General features: G+C 39.0%; 1 protein-coding gene across 24 annotated transcripts in view; it reads right to left on the bottom strand.

Moving 5' to 3' along the window:
* The window catches only part of LOC140481497 (protocadherin Fat 3-like), a 792082-nt gene that overhangs the window by 369087 nt on the left and 401138 nt on the right, over positions 1–21857 (bottom strand). For all 24 annotated transcript variants that reach the window (XM_072577785.1, XM_072577787.1, XM_072577788.1 and 21 more), the window contains one exon: positions 1744–2058. In XM_072577785.1, the coding sequence (XP_072433886.1) occupies positions 1744–2058 (315 nt within the window). The remainder of the gene's footprint in view (positions 1–1743; positions 2059–21857) is intronic.

Genomic DNA, 21857 nt, shown 5'->3' with positions numbered 1-21857 from the left:
AGTTGAACTAACTTAATTTCATACCATTTTTGTTGAAGCCCAGACACACCAAGATAGCCAATATGACCAATCATGCATGTAAGCTCATCTTGATTGACAGGCAATTCAGCTAGTGATTCTGTTTCTTTTGCTATATCTGCATTCGAAGCCCAGTCAGACCCTAATCAGACAGATCCTCCAGTCCCTCTAAACTGACTGCCCTTCTGTTAGGATGTGCAGTCCATGTGGGAGACTTCTGTTTCTGTCAGCGTTTTCTTCATTAAGGTTTGGCTGGGAACTGCTTGAACACAAGCTAAGTTAGAGCAAAGGCTGCTGCATCAGCTGTATAACTGGAAACCAGTGCTCATTCAGCTGAATGGTGCGTGGCCCTGGGTTGGAGTCCTCAGAACTAAAATATTGGCATGCCCCTAATGTTTGAGGTTAGGTATAGACAGGGGGTATGGATATGGTGCCCAGAAACAGGTGAAGCACCTGACCACAACATTTATCGCCTTGGCTCTGGAGGAGGAGAGGGCAAAGCTTGAAGGGGGAATCCACGTGCACCTTTAATCATGAATGGAGCTATCCATTTGGATGTCAGTCTGATTGATAGGCTCACCAGTCTGGCAGGATGGACAGACCACAGAATCATAAATGGCTTATACATGACTTCAAAGTTGCAGTGGGGTGATGATGGCTATGTACATATGATGCACCAGGAATGTCAAAGATGCCTAACTTCTCCCCAAAGTTGTGCTAGTCTCTCTTTAACTGATGGCTTTCCTCAGTCCACAAAATCTCGAAATCTCAGTTAAATCTCTTAACAAGTTAAAGCTGCTGCTGCCAGCCTCACTAAAACATTTAAATTCAGAAACTCACCTCGTAAATAGGGTTTTGCCATCCTACTACTTATCAACCTGGAACCATGGAGGTTGGGAGTTGTAAATTTTCAAAATTTTAATCTATGACATGATCCAAACCCAATTTTGTATTTAATGCCAATGCTGAGTTCGGAAATTCCACATTCTACCCACCTCCTGCTCGGGGTGAGGCAATTGGTCTATAGTGCCATCAAATCCTTGGGTCTCTTGTCAAAATCATGTCAGAAAAGTTCAACTCATCAGTTGTTATTCTATTATTATACAACAATTTTACATTGGGAGCAATTCTTTTCCCAGAAATGCTCAGTACAGCCAACTGAATAATATAATCACACTATTAAATATTGTCCTTTCGGCACTGCTGTACTTAAAGCTTCAAGTGATCTTTTCTGTGAAATGTTGATCGATGTTTGGGTTTTGTCTGCCTGAATACAAAAAAAACATTTCTCCATCTACACTTATGGTGATTGGGGAAAGATAGTTTCTTTATCAATTTAGTCATGAAAATTATCTAGGTCACAGACTGCATGGACATGACCTGATCCAAGAACCATTCAGTTTCACTTAACGTGTGTGCAACCTTTATTCTCTCCATGACTATGCACTAATTGCTCAATTGTTTGCTTGAAGATGTGACTCATCATGCTGTCACCGAGAGGTGTGCAATAATGTTCTGGAATCACAAACACTTTGTTTGGGATATCTCTTGAGAATATGATAGAAAGGCCATCATTAATTATTTAAGATCATATCTTGACTTAATAACAAAGAAAACATACTAACCTATAAAACAGGCAAGAGGCAATGATGATAACTTAGTTTCCAATACACTACTTTCTCAGTTCAGAGTAGGTAAAGATTTAAAAAAAAGAAAGAGACTTACCAGTCTTTGAGTTAATAGTAAAGAAATTCTGGGGATTCCCACTTGTAATCTTAAAAGTCATTTTATCACTGGAACTGGAGTCTGGATCATAGGCCTGGATCTGAACAATGGGAACATCTTTGGGAGAATTTTCCATAATTGACGGATGATAAATAGGTTGAGAACATATTGGTGCATTGTCATTTATGTCTTCAATCTCAATATAGATCTCAATAGATGAAAATAACGGAACAACTCCGTAGTCAGTAGCATACACGGTCAGCCAATAGGATGCAGTTGTTTCACGATCAAGTACATCAGATGTACTAATAACCCCTAAAATACAAAGTAAGAAGATAAAGAAATTAATCACATATTGCTTGATTCTTCTAAATTTACCATATTGGATGTTTCTTACTGTGTGTCTTAGTGATGATGTTTAGTCACGTTCTATAACATGATTGTTGAGTTTTTGTGCAACCCTGTTATAGAAAAATTACATTTTAGAAACAGTGCTTAAAATGTTGGCGATGTAATCCCATTACAGCCAACGCACGTTTTAAAAGTTCTCACTTTAGAATGTTGTCCCAATTCGTCAATCACGCTACAGTGAATTGTGTTAATGAAACGTACATTATAGCAGAATGACCTGTACTACATAATAAGAATTGGATTAAAATAATTTATTTCTATGTATAGTAATTATGATCAATGATTTTGAACAGCTCATTTGCCTGCTTTCATTTTATTCAATTGATTATTATCTAGTTACGTCATACATCTGTACATCATACTATGAGTTCTGAAGAGGAATCAAACCAGACTCAAAACACTAACTGTTTCTCTCTCCATAAATGCTGCCAGACTTGAGTTTCTCAGGTATTATCTGCATTTGGTTCAGATTTTTACAGCAGTCTGTCTTTATGTCTCATACATCTAGTGCGTTGCAGTACAGCGAGAAACAGATCCTTGTCATGACATGAATTGCTAAATATTAGTCTTCATCTAAGTAAAGCTCCCTGTTAAGTAAGCATTGCTGAAATGGTTGGCATGTCTAGAATTCCAGTCATCCTGAGCTGACTACCTCAATGATACAAGACTAAAGCTGATCAAATTGCTCCATTATTATAGCATTGACCCTTTTAGTTAAATGCATTAAAATAAATTATCAGTAAAATGCATGTCTTTTGCTCAGTCCATCTACAATATACTACATTTCTTGATTTTCTTTAACTCTATACAATCTATAGAATGTAACAAATCCAACATTTTGCTTTTTTTCTTTGAAGTTCATTGTAGCACAACAACTTTATTCCATTTTGCATGACTTCATTGTCAACTTTGAAAAATGTCAGATAACCAAACGTTTGGTCAAAGGTTTAGGTTTTAAAGACTGTCTTGAAGAAGAAACATGAACAAGAGAGACAGTGTGGCTTTTCAGAGCTTGAGATCTGGGTAGCTTTAGGCATAGCTGCTGATGGTGAATCAAAAGTACAAATGTACAAGAGGTTTACATTGGAGAAATGTGATAATTATGGAGGGTTGTGGGAGTGGAGGAAATTAGAGTTAGGCAGGGCATCACCTCAGATGGATTTAAAAACGAGGGTGATAATTTATCCCACAAATCATATTACAATGGAACAAACAGTTTTTGTATTGTTTGAAGCCACAATTATCACATGGAATGACTAAGTCAGTCATTTAGCTGTTAAGAGTGAGATGACAAAAGCACAGAACATTCTGATGAAATAACAGGGGCATGGTCAATATGTTTGTATGACATCCATTTTCACAACTTTAACACAGTTATGTTGCTTCTGAAGCAGAAAAACAAATTATGCAGATGTTTTTTCTTGTTAAAACAAGCCCAATGAAGAAGACAATTCTAGACTTAGCTTTAGGAAATCAAGATGGGCAAACGGGTGAAGTGACTGTGGGTGACCATATCATGGATAGTGCCTACAATCAGGTTAGACTTCGTATTGTTATGCAAATTGATAGAGATAAATCAGGAGCAAATGTTGTAAGTTGGGAGAAGGCAAATGTTACAAAACTGAGAAATGACGAGGTAGACTGGGCAGGACTGCTTAAGCATAAAAAAGTGGTAAACAAGAAGGAGGAACAAGAAAGGAGCGGCACGGTGGCTCAGTGGTTAGCACTGCTGCCTCACACCGCCAGGGACCAGGGTTCAATTCCCGTCTCGGGCAACTATCTGTATAGAGTTTGCACATTCTCCTCCGGGTGCTCCGGTTTCCTCCCACAGTCCAAAGATGTGAAGGTTAGGGGACTTGGCCATGCTACCTTGCCCATAGTGTTAGATGAATTAGTCAGGGGTAAATATAGGGGGGTGGGTTTCTCTTCAGAGGGTCGGTGTAGACTTGTTGGGCTGAAGGGCCTGCTCCACACTGTAGGTAATCTAATCTAATTACATATGTCCCCTCGAAAAATAAGAATAGCACTGCCAAATCTAGATCTCCATGATGTTTTTTGAAAATCGTAGGGGAAAATTAAGTAGAAAAAAAAACTTATGATAGTCACAAAAAACTCAACACTGGAGACAGCCTAGAAGCAAAAACAGAAATAAGGAACTCAAAGAGCAGGCACAAAAAAAAACTAGCAAGCAAGATAAAGGAAAACCCAAAGATGTTTTACCAGTATCCAATAAGCAAAAGGATAGGCTTGGCAAAAGTATCAGAGATGAAGAGAACAGGTTTGAAGATGCAGAGGATATGGGAAGAATTTTAAATGAATTGTGTTTCCCTATTTGCAAAGGAAAAAGATGATGTGGGTATAGTAATTCAAGAGCAGCAGAATGAAATATTGGACAAAATAATAATGAGAGCAAATGCTAGAGGAGTTGGAATCCTTTGAAGTGGTTGAGTTGTCAGGGCTGGATGGATTGTTCCCTCAGATGTTGAAGATAGTCAGGGAGGAAATAGCAGATGTTCTGAGAATTATTTTCTAATCTTCATCAGACACAGGTTAGGTGCCAAGAACTGAAGGAAACGTGATTTTGTTCTTTAAAAAGGTACAAAGGAAATGCCAAACAATTATTGGTCAGTGAAATTTCTCACCACTGTGCAAAACTAAGACATTTAACAAGGTCCCATGGCAGACTGGTCAAAACAGTAAAAGTCAATGAGATACAGGGTAATGTGTCAAATTGGACCCAAAGTTGCCTTAGTTTAAAGAAATAAAGAGTAATGGTTGATAACTGCCTCCTGCAAATGGAAAGCTATTTCAAGTGGCATCTGTAGGACTTGGTGTTGGGACCCTGCTGTTTCTTTTATACGCTAACTATTTGGACTTAAACAGAAGAGGGGGTACAATTAGGAAATCTGTACAATTCAGCTCTGGGGACCCTTCTGAGGACCCTAATTTGTTAACTCTGATTTTTCTTCACAGATGCTGCCAGACCTGCTGAACTTTTCCAGCAACTTCTGCTTTTCTTTCTGATTTACAGCATCAGCAGTTCTTTTGGTTTTTTTTACAAAAACAGGCCAGTTGTGGATAGCATAGAGGGTAGTGTAAGCTCAAAACCTCATTCATCACAACCTGGCTTGGAGTTTGTTTCTCTCATGCATCCAGTGTTCTATCTCCTGTCATCTCCTCACAGTAGATCTACTGCTTTTGCTATCCATGCCTCAGGTTCACTTTGTACATTCACTCAGCTTATTAGCAGCAATCATAGAAGAGACAAAGCCTCTAGGTGGAGAGTTGGGGCATTTCAGAACCATACTTGCCTGTATTTGCATCACTGTTTACACGTCAGATAAAATGCTATTGTGGGCCATTGTCTGGCAATACTGACTAGAAGGTCAAGTGCAATGGATGTATGGGAAATCTACAATCTCCTCAAGTCACACATGATCCTGAGTTGAAAGTATGTTACTGGTTCCTTCACTGTTACCAGGTCAAGTTTATGAAACTCCCTGTTTAACAAGCCTGGGAGCATACACACACCTCAATGACTGAAGTGATTCAAGGAGGTATCTTACCAATACTTTCTGAAGGACAACTAGGGATGGGCAATAAGTGCCGAGCCAGCAACACCCATCCTGTGAATGATTAAAATGTCCAAAGTTAGAGTCTTGAATATAATTAATGTCCCAAGCATTGATTCTTCAAGGAAGGAATTCCGGCCAGTCTACTTAATTCATTTTCATAGTAATGGTGCAATGAACGTTCATAAGATTAATTCCTTAATTAGTGGACCAACTTAAGACAAGGCTTCAGCAACCACCGGAATGGAAAAGAGACCTCAAAAGTCTGCCTCCCACATCCTAGACTCATATTTGGAGCATAAGTTGCATGAGATTGGAGGAATTAAAATGAGGTAATGTTTGTCAAGGAACGAAGGAAGAAGCAAAGCAAGTCTCCAATCAAGTAAGTATTCATGGAATTGAGAAGCAAGCATGTAAACTTGGAGACAGTGACCTAAGCAGATCAAATCCCTTGGCAAGGTATATCAGACATGAAAATACTGGATTTGCAACATAGCAAAGTTAAAACATTCGATAACCCTCAAATTTGGCCAACTGTTCCTGACTAGACATCATGAATAACAGTAATCAAACACCATGTTTATTAATTAAAATTATTTTTAATACTGTAACTTCAGTAGAGCAAAATGGAACAACCAATCTAATTAACGTGTAAGATTTAAACCCAATTTTCTTCAAAGGTCACTCCCACTTCCACACAGCACAGTTAAGGGATAAATTAGAAGAAAGAAAACGAGTGTTGGAACTGGCCAGTTCAATAACAATTTCAACAACGAATATGAAGCCTTTATGAAAATTTTAAAACATGAATTGTGTTACAAGCACTTAGGATTGTATCTTGTTTAAATCCAAAGTCACTGGTCAACGTGAACAACATCCAGCAGGCTTGAGGAGTATTTACTTATTTCTAAAAAATTGCAATTCTTTTCCCAGAACAGTCAACTATTTAATTGACTATAAAACTAAAGAGAGTAAAACTCAAACACAGCTGCCCAATCCAGCAGATTCAGAGCACACTGCCTTTTGACCAAAAAACCCAGTTTAATCTATGATTTTTTTTCCTCCTTGGTCAACATTTTGGCCCATATCCCTCTAAACCCTTCCTATTTATATACCTATCCAGATGCTGTTTAAATGTTGTAACTGGACCTGCCTCTACCACTTCCTCTGGCTGCTCACTCCACACACAGCCACCCTCTGTATGAAAAAGTTGCCCCTTAGGTCCTTTTTAAATCTTTCCCTTTCTCACCTTACACCTAATCTCTCCAGTTTTCAGCTCCCCTACCCCGGGAGAAGACCTTGTCTATTTACCATATCCATACCCCTCATGATTTTATAAATCTTAATAAGATTAGCCCTCGGCCTCCAGTGCAATGATAGATATTACACATCTACAGTATATAGCATATAATTTGCTTTTAATTACCAAAATGTAATATAGCAAAAATAAACTGCAATCAAATAAATTATATATTGAGAAGTTTGATGATGCAATGATAAATAAATTCTCTGCAAACTGTTTCAATATACAGTGGTAGGCTTCGCATTAGAAAGCTAAGGATGCTTTCAGATATTCTAATCATTCTAATGATAATTCTGATTGCTTTACTTAAATTTCACTGAAATAACTTGTTTTCGAAAACTCCTGTGAATCTTAATGGAATTCAATGACTTTGCTGGAGCACCTAGAAAAATGACCAGTACACCAATATTGTCTTTTGGTGGGAAAAGATTCTCACTTGGAAATAACTGTGCAATATCATACAACCATTTAAAATTTTAATCAAATTCCCCATTGTGATTAAGGTATTAATCCCCTTATTCTCATTTGGTTAGAGCTGCCATACAACTAGCAAATGTATTATTCAATACATATCAGTGCAAATTGTGTATTGCACTGTGTATTTAAGAATTTTTAATTGTTTCATGAACTATTTTTCCTGTGACAATAAGTAAAACAATCCTGGAATACTGAAGAATGAACATTTTCATTCAAAACACCTCGAACTCTTAACCAGCTTGGTTATGCCTTTTAACACTTGCCTTGCAAAGGCTGACACAGTGGTGATGTAGCAGTTTTCATTATCTGATCCCTTAAGTTCTGTAGTGCTCTCTCATTCTTGAGCATCTCCCATTTTCCACAACCTTCAAGCAAGATCCTGGTCTTACCCTGCCCTCTCAAAGATATATTTTTTACTTCCTGTAATATCTTCTCCATCAACTCATGTTCTCATCTTCTCTAAATTACTCTCTCCATGTAAACTTCTTAACCCATATTCACAGTGATCTTCTTAACTTTGCTATCTCACGTGGCCATGTTATTCTCATAATAGTCAATCAGATAATGATACAAATCCTATTATCATTATCCACCCATACTCTTTTTCTATGCCATGATCCTCTTGTCTGTAGTAACCATTTCTGGAAGAAAAACACAATTCACTTACACATTTACAACTATCTAGTCTTCAGTCTCTAATTGTCACATTTCTGGAGTTACTAATTTGTTCAACCACACTTCACTTCCACCTTTGATTCACTAGTCTGAATAAAACCATTGTTCCTCCACACCCTGACTGTTCCCTTGGTAAAGCTCTCATCCATATTCCTTTAAGCCCAAAAGAGACAGACTTCAATATAATTTGGTAGCCAACTGGTTTAGTCATCCAATACCACATCTTCTTTCTTTAAATTTCACTGTCAGAATGCAGGCATTGCTGGTTGGGCCAGCATTCATTGTCAGTCTCTAATTGCCCTTGAAAGTGGTGGTAGTGAGCTGCTTTCTTGAACCACTACAGTCTATTTTGTGTACACATATGCACAATAACATTAGTGAAGGAGTTCCAGCATTCTGACCCAGCTACATTGAAAGAACAGCAATATATTTCCAAATTAGGATAGCAAGTGACTTGGAAGGAATTTGGTATTCCTGTGCTGTCCTTGTCCATCTGGATAGCAGTGGTGGAGGATTTGGAAGGCGATGTCTCAAGAGCCTTGGTCAAAAGGTTGCACTCGTAACTCTGCCAAACAGACAGGTCATTCCAACTCAACTGCCCACATCTAAACTTACATTGAGTATTGTTCACCTATCACCTATCACCCATATGCTCACTGATCTACATGGTTAGTTCAAATTCCTCCATCTCATCTCCATTCTTCAAATTCTGGTCTTGAGATTGTTATTTTTATTCCTGTACTGGTAGCCACACCTGCATCTATGTGAGGTTCAAGCATTAAAATTATCTCGCTACACCACTCCACTTCTTGACTTCTTTCTTCATTAGAGGCTGATATGACTTGGTTTTTGAGATGTTTTAATGCAAAACTGTTATATAAATGTAAATTGTTCATGGCATTAACTTGTTGAAATGTGTACAAACTTGGAAGCGCATCAGAATAATTATACCAAGCGCTGGGAGCATGAGTAACAGCCCATCTCAAAACAAAATCATTTACTAGCTGCCTGGATTTCCTTTTCATCAGCAATGACGTAGTTTGATCATGTTGGAGAGAAAATAGAATTTAATTATGCCAAAAAAACTCTTGTTTCACTGATAAATCCATTCTCTGCACAAGCTGTTGAAGCATGGCTTTTCTAATTGAAAATAATATTTTGATGATGGAAGAATTTTCTAGGGAAATTCCAGCTATGTTGTATACTTAAATTGTCAGATATTTAGCAAAAAACACAATTTTAAAAAATGTTAGTGTGGTGGTTAGTCAAGGAAACCAAATTATGCCTGCCACCTGTGAATTCACACAAATAAAACCTATTCTATATTTTGCACATTCTATGCATTACAATATCCACTTTCATCCATAATTCAAGGAATGTGCTTAATCTCATTATCTTTGCTAAGATTCTGAGGCACTGCATTGAAAAGATATCATAAACTACCAAATATTAATTTGAACAGTGATACAAAGAAAAGAAACAGATTCAGAATTTTATGAGGTAATGAATTCCTGATGAAGGGCCTTTGCCCAAAACATCGATTCTCCTGTTCCTCGGATGCTTCCTGACTTGCTGTGCTTTTCCAGCACCACTCTCTCGACTCTAATCTCTGGTATCTGCAATCACAACCACCTTCTATCCTCAACATCCTTCAAATACTTCAGCAGATGGTTCTAAAATTCTCCCGATAATAAAGCAATCACTTCCAAACCTGAAGTAACATTGCAGTTCAACTCCATCAGCATTCAGTGGTTCCAGCACACTTACTTTGTGATAAACTTAAACATGACTTGAAACTAAATAATGCTCAACAGCTTAACACATCTCCAACTGGAAATGAAAGATAAAAGCATCACAAATAATTCAGTTGAACAAGCAGTAAAGCATGGATCCTAAAACTGATGATACAATCTTAGGTATCAATTAAACCACCATTCCATTGAGAACCTCTTCTTACTGGTTTTGCCATTCAGTAAGGGAATGGCCCAGTATCGGTTGCTGTCACTGATAGGCTAAATGTTTAATAACAGCTCTTCTTCAGATGAAGCTGGGCTTTTGCCCGTGTCCTTTCTGACCTTGTAGATTTTCCTTTTACTCTCTGGTTTCTGTACTTTGACTCTAGATCATTCATTTTTCTTTCTCAAACATGTCTGTTAAATATGCCCTTTTTTGCCATAGATTCTGCATACAGCTTCTTTATACCAGCAATTTGCTGCAGAATGACTAATTTTCCACAGCAATGACAATTTTGAATTTGCATTGGTGGTTATCGCTCAGCTTCCGATTTGTGAACTCTCTTGTTCAAGTTGACTTGTTGAGCTTCCTTTGTTGCCAGATCCATCAAGACCTCTATTTACAGTGCTTTCTTTAAATTTAGGTTCCTCTGCGTTAGTGATCTTTTCTGATTGTTTTGCAACTTAAACCATGCACTAGCTGGTCTTGACAGCATCATTTAAGTTGTCTCTGAATTCACAAAATTTTACTAACTACTTTAAAATATTCACGAATTGGGAGATTTGCCATCCCGCTGGAGGCATTTGTGGAATCTGAATGTTTCAGTAATCATGATGAGTTTTGGAAGAAACTGGTTTTGTAGGCTTCTTTATAAGTTAGGGAACCCACATTCAGCCAAACTCCTCAGGAAGTTAAAAGACTCTTCCTCCTCCCACCCCCTTTATACTCAAGGATGACTATATCTGTTTTTTTTCCACCTCGAACAAACAAAGGAATCTCTTTCTGTTGAAGTTCCAGCTCTCTGCATTTTCATAATATGGTCCCATGGAGCCAAAAATTCCACTTTAAAAAAAAGAAACGCGAAGGGCATGCAGAGCAAAATGTACCAAAAAAACCAATGAACAAAGAGACCTTGGAGTGCATGTTCACAGTTCCTTGAAAGTGGAGTTGCAGGTAGATAGGATAGGGAAGGCGGTGTTTGGTATGCTTTCATTTACTGGTCAGTGCATCAAGTATAGGAGTTGGGAGCTCATGTTGCAGCTGTACAAGACATTGGTCAGGCTATTGTTGGAATAGTGTGTGCAATTCTGGTTTACTTCCTATTGAAAGGATGTTGTGAAACTTGAAATGGTTCAGCAAAGATTTACAAGGATGTTGCCAGGGTTGGAGGATTTGAGGAATAAGGGGATGCTGAATAAGCTGGGGTTGTTTTCCCTGGAGCATGGGAGGCTGAGGGGTGACCTACAGAGGTCTATAAAATCATGATGGGCATGGATAGGTAACTAGACAAGGTCTTTTCCCTGAGGTGGGGGAGTCCAGAACCAAAGGGTATAGGTTTAGGATGAGAGAACAAATATATAAAGGGGACCTAAGGGACAACTTTTTCATGCAGAGTGTGTATGGAATGAGGTGTCAGAGGAAGTGGTGGAGGGTGGTCCAATTACAGCATTGAAAAGGATTCTGGATGGATATATGAATAGCAAGAGCTTAGAGGGACATGGGCCGGGTGCTGGCAAATTGGACTAGATGAAGTTAGGATATCTGTTGAGCATGGACGAGTTGGACCGAAGGGTCTGTTTCCATGCTGTACATCTGTATGACTCTAATCTTTTAGTACTTCCTTACTTCTTCACATTTAAAGCAAAGTATTCCTGAGGCTGCTGGCTTCTTTTCCTAGTCCACACCTCTAGTTCAGAAAATTCTCCTCCACGTAGAGCACTCATTATTCAGTGTTCCTTCAAGGAAGAATATATTGAAAGCTTCTTCTCCACTGTTCACTTGCTCCCTGGTTATTGACTGTACCTTCTTCAGTGCAGTGGAGTCTTCGTATTTTTCTCCAAGATTTGCAGTTAGACCATGAGTACTTTTATTTTTCTCAATGATGAATGGTCAGCTGACCCAGTGGATTTCAAAGTGGTTTTTATTCTTGTCTTTAGTTTTTTTAGTGTTACAATTTAAAGTCTAGCAGACCAAGTGTTTAGCAAGATTTAGGTGTTCACTTTGCAGGTAGCAAGGTTAGATGAAGCTATTTCCAACCCAAAATGGCCTGTCTTCATGTTGTGTAATCAAACTCAAAGAGACAGTCCACCACACTTATCAAATACACAACATACAAGAGTCTTGACATAGTCCAACATTCAACCTGATTGCTTCTACACGTGGTATGATTCACTCCCTCTGCCAATGATTAGTAGCAGCACTGTATATCATCTACAAGGTGCACCACAGAAATTCTCCAAAGCTTCTTCAGCAGATCCTTCTAAACATCCCGTCACTACCAACTAGAAGGACAAGGGCAACAGATGCATGGAGACATCATCACCTATCAAATGCTCATCAAGCTACTCACCATCTTGATTTGAAAATATATCACCTTTTCATCATTTTTGCTAAGTCAAGTCCTGGAACATCCTCTCTAACAGCGTTTTGGGTGAATCTATAACAAATGAACTGCAGTGGCTCAATAATGTGGTACATCACCACCTTCAAGGGTAATTAGGGATGTGCAAAAAATGTGTATCTACGCAGCAAAGTTACATCTCCTGAATAGAGTTAATTAACAAAAAACTTCAAGACATTTTGCCAAGGCTTTTTACCTTGCATATGTCAGGAAATTCACATGAATATCAATTCAAGGGGCAAATCAACATTTATATTGCAATGAGAGGAGACAGCTGACTGATTGGCAGAGATGTTGCCACAGAAGACGCACCAATTATTGATCATTGTTAACTGTCAGGTCAATTTGACTCCCCATAACAGAAGTGGTCATATTTGTCATAAGGCAATATTGTGCATGAGGATCTGACTTCAGTGTTTAACCTGTCTTTAATTATTTCATAGAAAATGAGTTTTCCTTCTACCATATATCCAGCTATAAGTATTTTATCCATTTGGTTTTGGAAATATTAAATAATAGGGTTGACTGCAATTTGGACCCCCTAAATAAATCAGGATCATAATGTTAAATTTACATTTCTGACCATACTAATGCAATATTTGAGTCACTACTGGGTGCCCCCCCCCCCTTCCAACTCAACAACAGCCTAATTACCACATATAATAAGGTCCGATATTGTCAATAGTACCTCAATGCACGGCCCACTAAGTTAACCCAGCCAGAATACAGGCTTTCGAGAAAACCAAACAAATAATTACTTGTGAGACACAATGAAAATCGATGATACTGCCCAAGGTATTTTTAGAATAATTTGGTCCTTTCACCTCAAACGACCTCCCTGGTAGTTGAGTCAGCCTTCCTGCCACTTTGATGTACCACAGACCTAGAGCAAGTCAGCTGCCAACACAGTGCTTTCAACCCACAGACCTAGAGCAAGTCAGCTGCCAGTACAGTGCTTTCAACCCACAGTCTGCCTTATCTATACCTGAATTTAAAATGAAACCCAATAATCAAATGGTGAACTATACAATTTCATTCAGTAAATCCTTTATCTTGAAATAAAACAAAAATGTTGAAAGTATACAACCCGACAATAAGGTATACAGAGAAAAGGTAAATGTTTGGGGTGAAACTCAGTTCTGAAGGGCAGACAACTGAATTGTTAACTTGTCTTTTTTCATTGCAGATGATGACTGACTTTTTATGTATTGCTGTCATGTCTGTTCTTATTTCAAAACAAAGATTGCAAATGTGGAATCTCGCTTTTTCTTTCTACTTGTGCAAAAAAAAGGGTTACATGAACCCAGCTGATGCATTTTCAGGAGTAATGTTCTGACATCAGTGTGGAAATTATTAGGTTATATATTTTTTACCAATTGTGATCCAGTGGAGGAGCATTTGGAGGCAGAGTTGGAACTCATTAATGGCTTTAATACCTGACAATGCTCAAAGTGGAGATTCTGTCCTGTGTATCTGCAGAAAGATCATAAAGTTTCTAACAAATAATATTATATGACAGTGAACTATCATGTACTGCTTTTACATTAAAGAGGAGTGGAAGACTGAAAATGTTAAAAGGATACACCAGGCAACTACAAGTTAACAGTTTAATTTGTTTGCAGCAATAGGTTTAGGCCCAGAATTTCACTCCTTGAACCAGGAAATGGGAGTTGAGAAATCATGTGGTTTGCCACGTCATATCAAAAGGAACTTATCCAAATGGCAGGAGCTTCATTCCGGGATGGGTTGCAATCACAGATGCAGGTTGGAAACAGTTACATAGACTGCCAAAATGGTGAAGGCAGATTCCTCAAACCTAAAGCCCTGCTCAGTTCCTTGAGACTTTGTCCAATTGTTCTGTTAAATATTAGGCCATCTGGTGAGAGTTTGCTTTCCAGCAGGGTAGTAACAGAGTAAAAAGTAAACTATTAGATTACAAACAGCAGCATGTCATCTAATTCTCACTCACTCATCCTCAGCCAGCATGTCCCTTCCATACCATCACATGGCTTTCATCTATCCACACTGACTCTCACATTCTCTCTATTGGTCCCTTATAGACCGCCCGACAAATTATAAACTTCAGACAATGCATTTTGCCTTTACACCCTCCCGTCAATTTACGGCATATTTACTATGGGAAGAACACGGGAGTCATTTTGAGACAAGAAAAATTCTAAATCTCAATTAAAGCCCTTACTATTAAAAACACTCCCATTTGTAAAAGCCAATTAAATAAATTATATAATTAATCCTTCGTAAAATAAAGATAAATTCATTATCTCATATCAATGGCAGCCGATCGCTGAATTCTCTCATTGAGATTTAATTGAACTGTGTCAGTTAGACACTTTGAGATATATTAGCTTGTAGCAAGAAACCAAGTGTTAATAATAACAACGATTCTTCGGGGGCAATGTGAACAAATGGTTTATGTTTTAGACTGATAGTTACAAAAAAGTCTGTTCTATCCCTGAGACAGGTAGCCTATTGTTAATTTTTAAAGGGCTTGGGCTTAAATAATTTCACAGTTTAACAGTTTTATAGATCTCATCCATCCTGAAGAAATTTATGACGAGTCAAATTTGTTACATGCTGACTTACAGATTAAGATCCTTGCTACAGAAAAATGAGGTTCATTTCAACTCAGCATCAAGTCCCAAAAGCCCTGATAATTTCCAGTTTCTCTCATGTGAAAGTCTAACCTTTGTCCCTTTCCTCTATAATGAAAATAAGTTCTGCCAGAAATGGGGAAATATTTCCAGATCTAGGTAGGAAACTTTAAAGAGAGACTCTGAAAATCTGGACTATAAAGTGAATGGCTAAGTTGTGTAAAAGAAATCTTGTGGATAGGAGTATTCACCATTATATGAAAACTTTTTGTTGTGAAGCTAAATTTTCTTGACTAAAATAATTGCTAATACAGTAAAACCAAAATGTAATAAGCAATAAACCTCGATTGCAATGTTCATTAAACCATGGGGAGGCTTCATATTTGTTGTAATGATGTAAGTTCAATTAGAGTAATTTTAATATTTACAATGGTGTAAAACTTGTTATATTGGATAAACCTCTAACTATATACTGGGCTTCATTTTTCTTCAGTGTTGACAAAAAAGAAAATGGAGTGTGGTATATTGAGTGGCCATCTTACACCAACTCTAACAGTTAAATTTACTTCCAATGATGATCTAGTTGCAGGGCCATTTACATGGAAGAAAGAAAGTGACGACAACCACTCATTCAGCAGTTCAAAAGAAAACAAAAACAAGGTATTTAGCTGACCATCAAGAGTTTTTCACATCACAATCTTAATTTAAATTTATTCAGAAATAAAAGATACAATTTCAGATGTAAAGGACAATAACATTTCTCCTTGATTTTCATAATAATCTAAAACTTCAGCATATCAATCATCTATGACCAATTCTAACTCACAGAATACATTACAGTATTATTAATACATAACATTCAAATCAGTCTATCAAGGTGAACATCGAGTTCATTTTTTTCACAGTAGCTTCATGTAAGAAAATTTAAAGTAAATATCAGTTGCAGTTGATAATCAAGATTAATACAGACATCATGGAAGAAAACTTAGCAAATTTGGGAGAGGATAAAGAGACTATTGATTTGTATGTAAGTTAGTTTGCTAAGCTTGAAGCTTCAAGCTCAGCAAGCTAATTTATCTTCTCAAAAATCATGAAGACTATTGATTTGATTAGGAATTACAAAGGGGATTAAAAAACATTTCTCTGTAAACTTAAGGTACCAAAACAGTTGTCAAAAGGAATTGAAATTGATTCAGGACCAAAACTGATGTCTATTTGTTGAGGCAGAGGGTTCATCTAACATGCTAAATTATTACTCTATATTTTTATGCACTAAAGAGGATTCTGACAGAAAAGGAGGCAGTAGGCATTGGAAGAAAGAAATTACTTCTGAGATCAACAGTTCTCAAAGTAGAAGAGTCACTGATCCAGATAAAATATACCTTCAGTTTCTATGAAAAAGAATGTTGAAAACACCATGAGGTTCTAACCCCAACCTTCCACTGATTGGTGGCACAGGAGCTCAATGGTTAGCACTGCTGCCTGACAGCACAAAAAAACCAGGTTCAATTTCATTCTCGGTCAACTGACTGTGTGTAGTTTATATGTTCTCCTGTCTGTGTGGGTTTCCTCCAGATGCTCCAGTTTTCTCCCATAGTCCAAAGATATGCAGATTAGGTGGATTGGCCATGACAATTTGCCCTGCAGTGTCCAAGGATGTGTAGGTTAGGTGCATGAGCCATGGGAAATGCAAGGTTACAGAGATTTGGGTGGAGTTGGGTGGGATTCTCTTTGAATCCAAACCATATTGCAAGGTGTCATGAGTGGAGTATCAGAGGAAGGATTGCAAATGTTACACCAGATTCAAGGTGTAATCAGCTCACCCTGGTTTGTCCCTAATCAGACGGACTTCCATTTTTAACCTCATCAACCTGTATGGGCCTTTCAATAATTCCCATCAAGAACATCCAGGATTGTTGTGGTTTGTGTGCTCTCCACAACACAACAATGAAAAGATGATTGGAGGTGGCACAGGGAGAAGGTGGAGAGCTGTCAGCACCCACAGAGGAAGAGGAAAATCTGATGTGGTGTTGGCAGCTGCAATCACACACCTGGTTGCTAGAGAAACCCATGACTAGCTTATGCAGAAATGTCTCATCCAAGAAGTGTGATTTCAACAATTGATGCCTTCTATCAAGATCCTTGTGGAAGCCATCAAGTACAAGGACAATTCATTATCAAGGCAAGAAACTGCTTGTGAGGCTGAATGGCAAATGGCAAAGGAAAAGAAATGTGGTAGTTTTGAAAAGTGACCACTGCCAAGTACTCATTCTTCCTTTTCCCGCTCAGTCTTTTCCTGTTAACCAGGAGTGAGGGAGCAGTTTTGCTCGATCATTAGTTACTGGGCAGCCAGTGTTCAGGCCACTGGTATGGCACAGGGTGTACTCAGTGGCCTGTAATTTTTGATTCTCAGGGGTTGACCACATTTTCCATATGGATAATCATCAGCATAAATAGCAAATGTATCCGCACTCTTGCTAACGATGAGTTTCTCATGCTCTGCAAAGATTCCCAATGCCTCAGGAGACAATTTCATTTGTGGTTTCACAAATTTTCTTTCATTCCTGATTCAGAAACTCAGCATATGTATCAAGTTGAGCAGACCTCGAAATGTCCTGTGTGGTCTGAAGTGGACATTGTTTTGCTGTCTCCAGCAACTTTCCTGCGTGTGATGCTCTCCTCCCCATGTGCAACCTTTTCTGGATGAGAAGCAGCATGTGCACCTTGCTGGTGCAGCATGTGCAGATTCTTCCTCAACTTTTCCATTACGATCCAAGATGGACTTGTATAACATTAAAGACTTGAATTATTGCTGAAAGGTGAAGTAGACAAACTTCAAATAATGCAGATCATGAAATCTCATAGTGCTGACATCAATGAAATAGGAGTGACAGGAATAAAGTGGGGAAATGAACAGTTACATAAACAGATTGGACAGGAACACAGGTAATCAAAACTAATTGGGTTGACAGACAGGGCAAGTAAGTTGAGAATATGTAAATTTTAGAACATGAGAAATAGGAGCAGAAGTAGGTGATCAGGCTCATAATACCATGGCTGACCTTTCCGTGGTTGCCAGGCATCAAGTGGTCTCTATCCTCTTAGAAGGCGGCAAGGATCCTCTCCCCGTAATGAGAAAGGAGGTAAATGTAGGCATCTCACCTGCCTTATGGAGTCATTTTCTTCCTGGAATGAGACCGAGAGAGAGAGATGGAACAAGATGAAAGTGGCTGGCACAACTGTTCGTGCTATTGCAGTAGAAATAATACAATGGGACAAAGGGGTGAGCCAAAGTAATGAGTAGGTAGTGCAGAGGCCTTGCTGCATTAGTGTATGTGGGTGCGCATGTGTGGGTGGTTGCTGAGTGTGAGTGAAAGAATATATTGTTAGCAATGAGAATGGCAGAGCATGATGGGAAGAGAGTTCAGTGGCAGAGTTAGAATGATTATGAAGTAGAAGAGAGAAGTTGATGACGCTCATTGGCGCTCATGGTCAATAACTTTCGGGTGTTTGTCTGGTTTGTGGTTGACCTGGGTAACAACCTCTGGGCAGGATTTGGTGCTGTGGTGTCCTCTGGCAGTCCTAAAGTAAAAAGGCAGACCTCATCAGCATCACTCTATCAGTAAAGTGAGGATATTTCTCAGCCTTTTATACCAATTCCTTGTGCACACAGAAACAGTAAGGGATCAACTGTGGACTGAGCTTATGTACGATTGTGCTTTTAAACTTTGTGTCAGCACCAGGAATCTTGGGAGGTACTAGCCCTCATAAGACCATAAGACATAAGAGCAAAGATTAGGCCATTCAGCCTATTGAATCTGCCCATCATGATTTCTCAACCCCATTCTCCCACTTTATCCCTGTAACCGATGATCTTCTTGATACTCAAGAACCTATCTATTGTAGTCATAAATATACTCAATGATCTGGCCTCCACAGCCTTCTGTGGCAATGAATTCCACAGATTCACCACTCTCTTGCTAAAGAGATTTCTCCTTATCCCAGTGTGAAAAAGATCTTCCCTTTACTTTAAGGCTATGCCCTTGGTCCTAGTGTCTTCCCAACATCTACTCTGTCCAGATCATTCAGTATTCTGTATGTTTCAATTAGACCCCCCCACATCCTTCTAAACTCCATAGAGTATAATCCCAGAGTCCTCAACATTCCTCATCTGTTAAGTTTTTCATTTCTGGGACCATTCTCATAAACCTCCTGCGAACACGCATCAGGGCCAGTATATCCTTCCTGATGTATAGGGCCCAAAGCGGTGTACAATACTCTGAATGTGGTCTGACCAGAGCCTCAGAGGTACATCCCTATTTTTATATTCAAGTCCTCTCAAATTAAATGCCACCATTGCATGTGCCTTCTTAACTACTGACTCAACCTGCAAGTTTACCTTGAAAGAATCCTGGACTTGAACTCTGAAGTCTCTTTGAACTTCAGATTTCTGAATTTTCTCCCCATTTCAAAAGAAATAGTCCATGTCTCTATTCTTCCTAACAAAGTGCAGGACCACACACTTTCCCACATTGTATTCCATCTGCCATTTCTTTGCCCACTCTCCTAATCTGTCAGAATCCTTCTGTAGCACCTGTCTCCTCACTGCTACCTGTCCCTCTACCTATCTTTGTATCGCCTGCAAACTTAGCCAGAATGCCCTCAGTTCCTTCATCTAGGTATTAATGAATAAAGCAAAATGTTGTGGTCTCAACACTAAGCCTTGCGGAACACCACTTGTCATTGGCTGCCATCCTGAGAAGGACCCTTTTCTCCCCACTTTCTACCAGACAGCCAAGCTTCTACCTTGGTCACACCTTGCCTCAGACACCATGGGCAATTTAGTCAGTAGCTCCTGTGCGGCACCTTGTCAAAGACCTTCATGAAGTCTAGGTAGATAACATCCACTGACTCTCGTTGGTCTAATCTGCCCATTACTTCTTCAAAGAATTCTAGCAGATTTGTAAGGCCTGACCTCCCCTTGATGAAACCTTGCTGAGTTTGCCCTATTTTACCATACACTTTCAAGTATTCAGAAAACTCATCCTTCACAAATGGATTCCAGGATCTTTTCCATGACTGAAGTTAGGCTAATCAGTCTGTAAATTTCCATCTTTTGCCTTACTCCCTTTTTTAAACAGGAGTGTCATGTTAGCAATTTTCTAGTTCTCTGGGACCTTCCCTTACTTTAGCTATTCCTGAAAGCTCACCACTAATGCCTTCACTCTCTTTGGTTATCTCCCTTAGAACTCTGGGGTGTATTTCACCTTCAGGCCATTCAGTTTTTCTAGCACCATCTCCTTGGTGATGGCCACCAAACTGAGCTCAGCCCCCTCACTCTCTTGAATTTTTGGGATATTACTCATGCCTTCCTCTGACATTACTCAGAATTCAGTTCCTCAGACACTTCCTTGTCCACTACTATCTCCCTAGTGTCATTTTTCAGCAGCCCAAAGTCCACTTTTTTCCTCTCTTTTGCCCTTTTTTATATCTAAAGAAACTCTTATAGTCTTCCTTGATATTACTAGCTAGCTTACCCTCATATTTAATCTTCTCCTCCTCCTCATTTCTTTTTTTTTGGCCTCCGTTGGTCTTTGTAAGCTTCCCAATCCTCTGCCCTTAACCACATTACATGCTTTCTCTTTTGTTTTAATGCTATCCCTGACTTCCCTAGTCAGCCATGGTTGCCTCATCCTCCCTGTACCATGCTTCTTTTTACTTGGGACGAATCTCTGCTGTGTCTCCTGAATTACTCCTGGAAACTTGTCATTGCTGATCCCCTGTCTTTCATGCTGGGCTCCTCTCCTAGTCAATTCTACTCAGCTCCTCCCTTATTTGTAGTTGCCTTTATTTAGCTGCAATACCGTTATCTCTGATTCTATTTCTCCCCCTCAAACTGCAGAGTAAATTCTATAATATTATGATCACTGCGTCCTAAGGGTTCTTTCATCTTAAGATCTCTCATCAAGTCTGCCTCATTGCACAACACAAAATCCAGTATCGCCCCTTCCCTTGTGGGTTCCACCATAAGCTGCTCCAAAAAGCCATCTTGTAGACATTCCACAAATTCCATTTTCCCAGTCAACCTGCATATTGAAATCCCACAGGATCACTGTAACTTTGCCTTTCCTACACATTTTTCCAATATCCTGGTGTATCTTGCATCACAGTTCCTGACTACTATTTGGTGGCCTATACGCAACTTCAAATTTTTTTGACCTTTGTGCTTTCTTAATTCAACCCACACAGATTCTACACCATCTGACTGTAAGTCATTTCTTACTACTGATTTAATTTCATTTCTTACTAATAAGGCAACCCCGTCCTCTCTGCCCACCTATGCATCTTTTCAATAGGATGTATATCCTTCAGCTCCCAATCCTGATCACACCACCTCCCCCACCACCATGAGCCCCCGCAGCCACGTTTCTGTGATGCCTACCACGTAACACCCTGTGCCAATTTTGATTTGTGCCACCAGCTCATTTATCTTATTCCTTGTATGGAGTGCATTCAGATATAACACCTTCAGTCCTGCATTAATGTTCTCTTCTCACTGTCATTTGTTTGTCCAGTGGGCTTGAAGTTTGATTGCTAACCCTTTCCGTATGCTCTGTTCTATTTGTGTCTGTGCTGGAGATTTTAATGGCCTCTCCAGAGTTCTGCACTCTTACCTCCTTCTTTAAATTCAGGTTTTCTGATTTCCTCTC

The sequence above is a fragment of the Chiloscyllium punctatum genome, chromosome 9 (assembly GCF_047496795.1).
Source record: "Chiloscyllium punctatum isolate Juve2018m chromosome 9, sChiPun1.3, whole genome shotgun sequence".
NCBI classification, from domain to species: Eukaryota; Metazoa; Chordata; class Chondrichthyes; order Orectolobiformes; family Hemiscylliidae; genus Chiloscyllium; species Chiloscyllium punctatum.
This window is presented reverse-complemented; position numbering and strand designations above follow the sequence as displayed.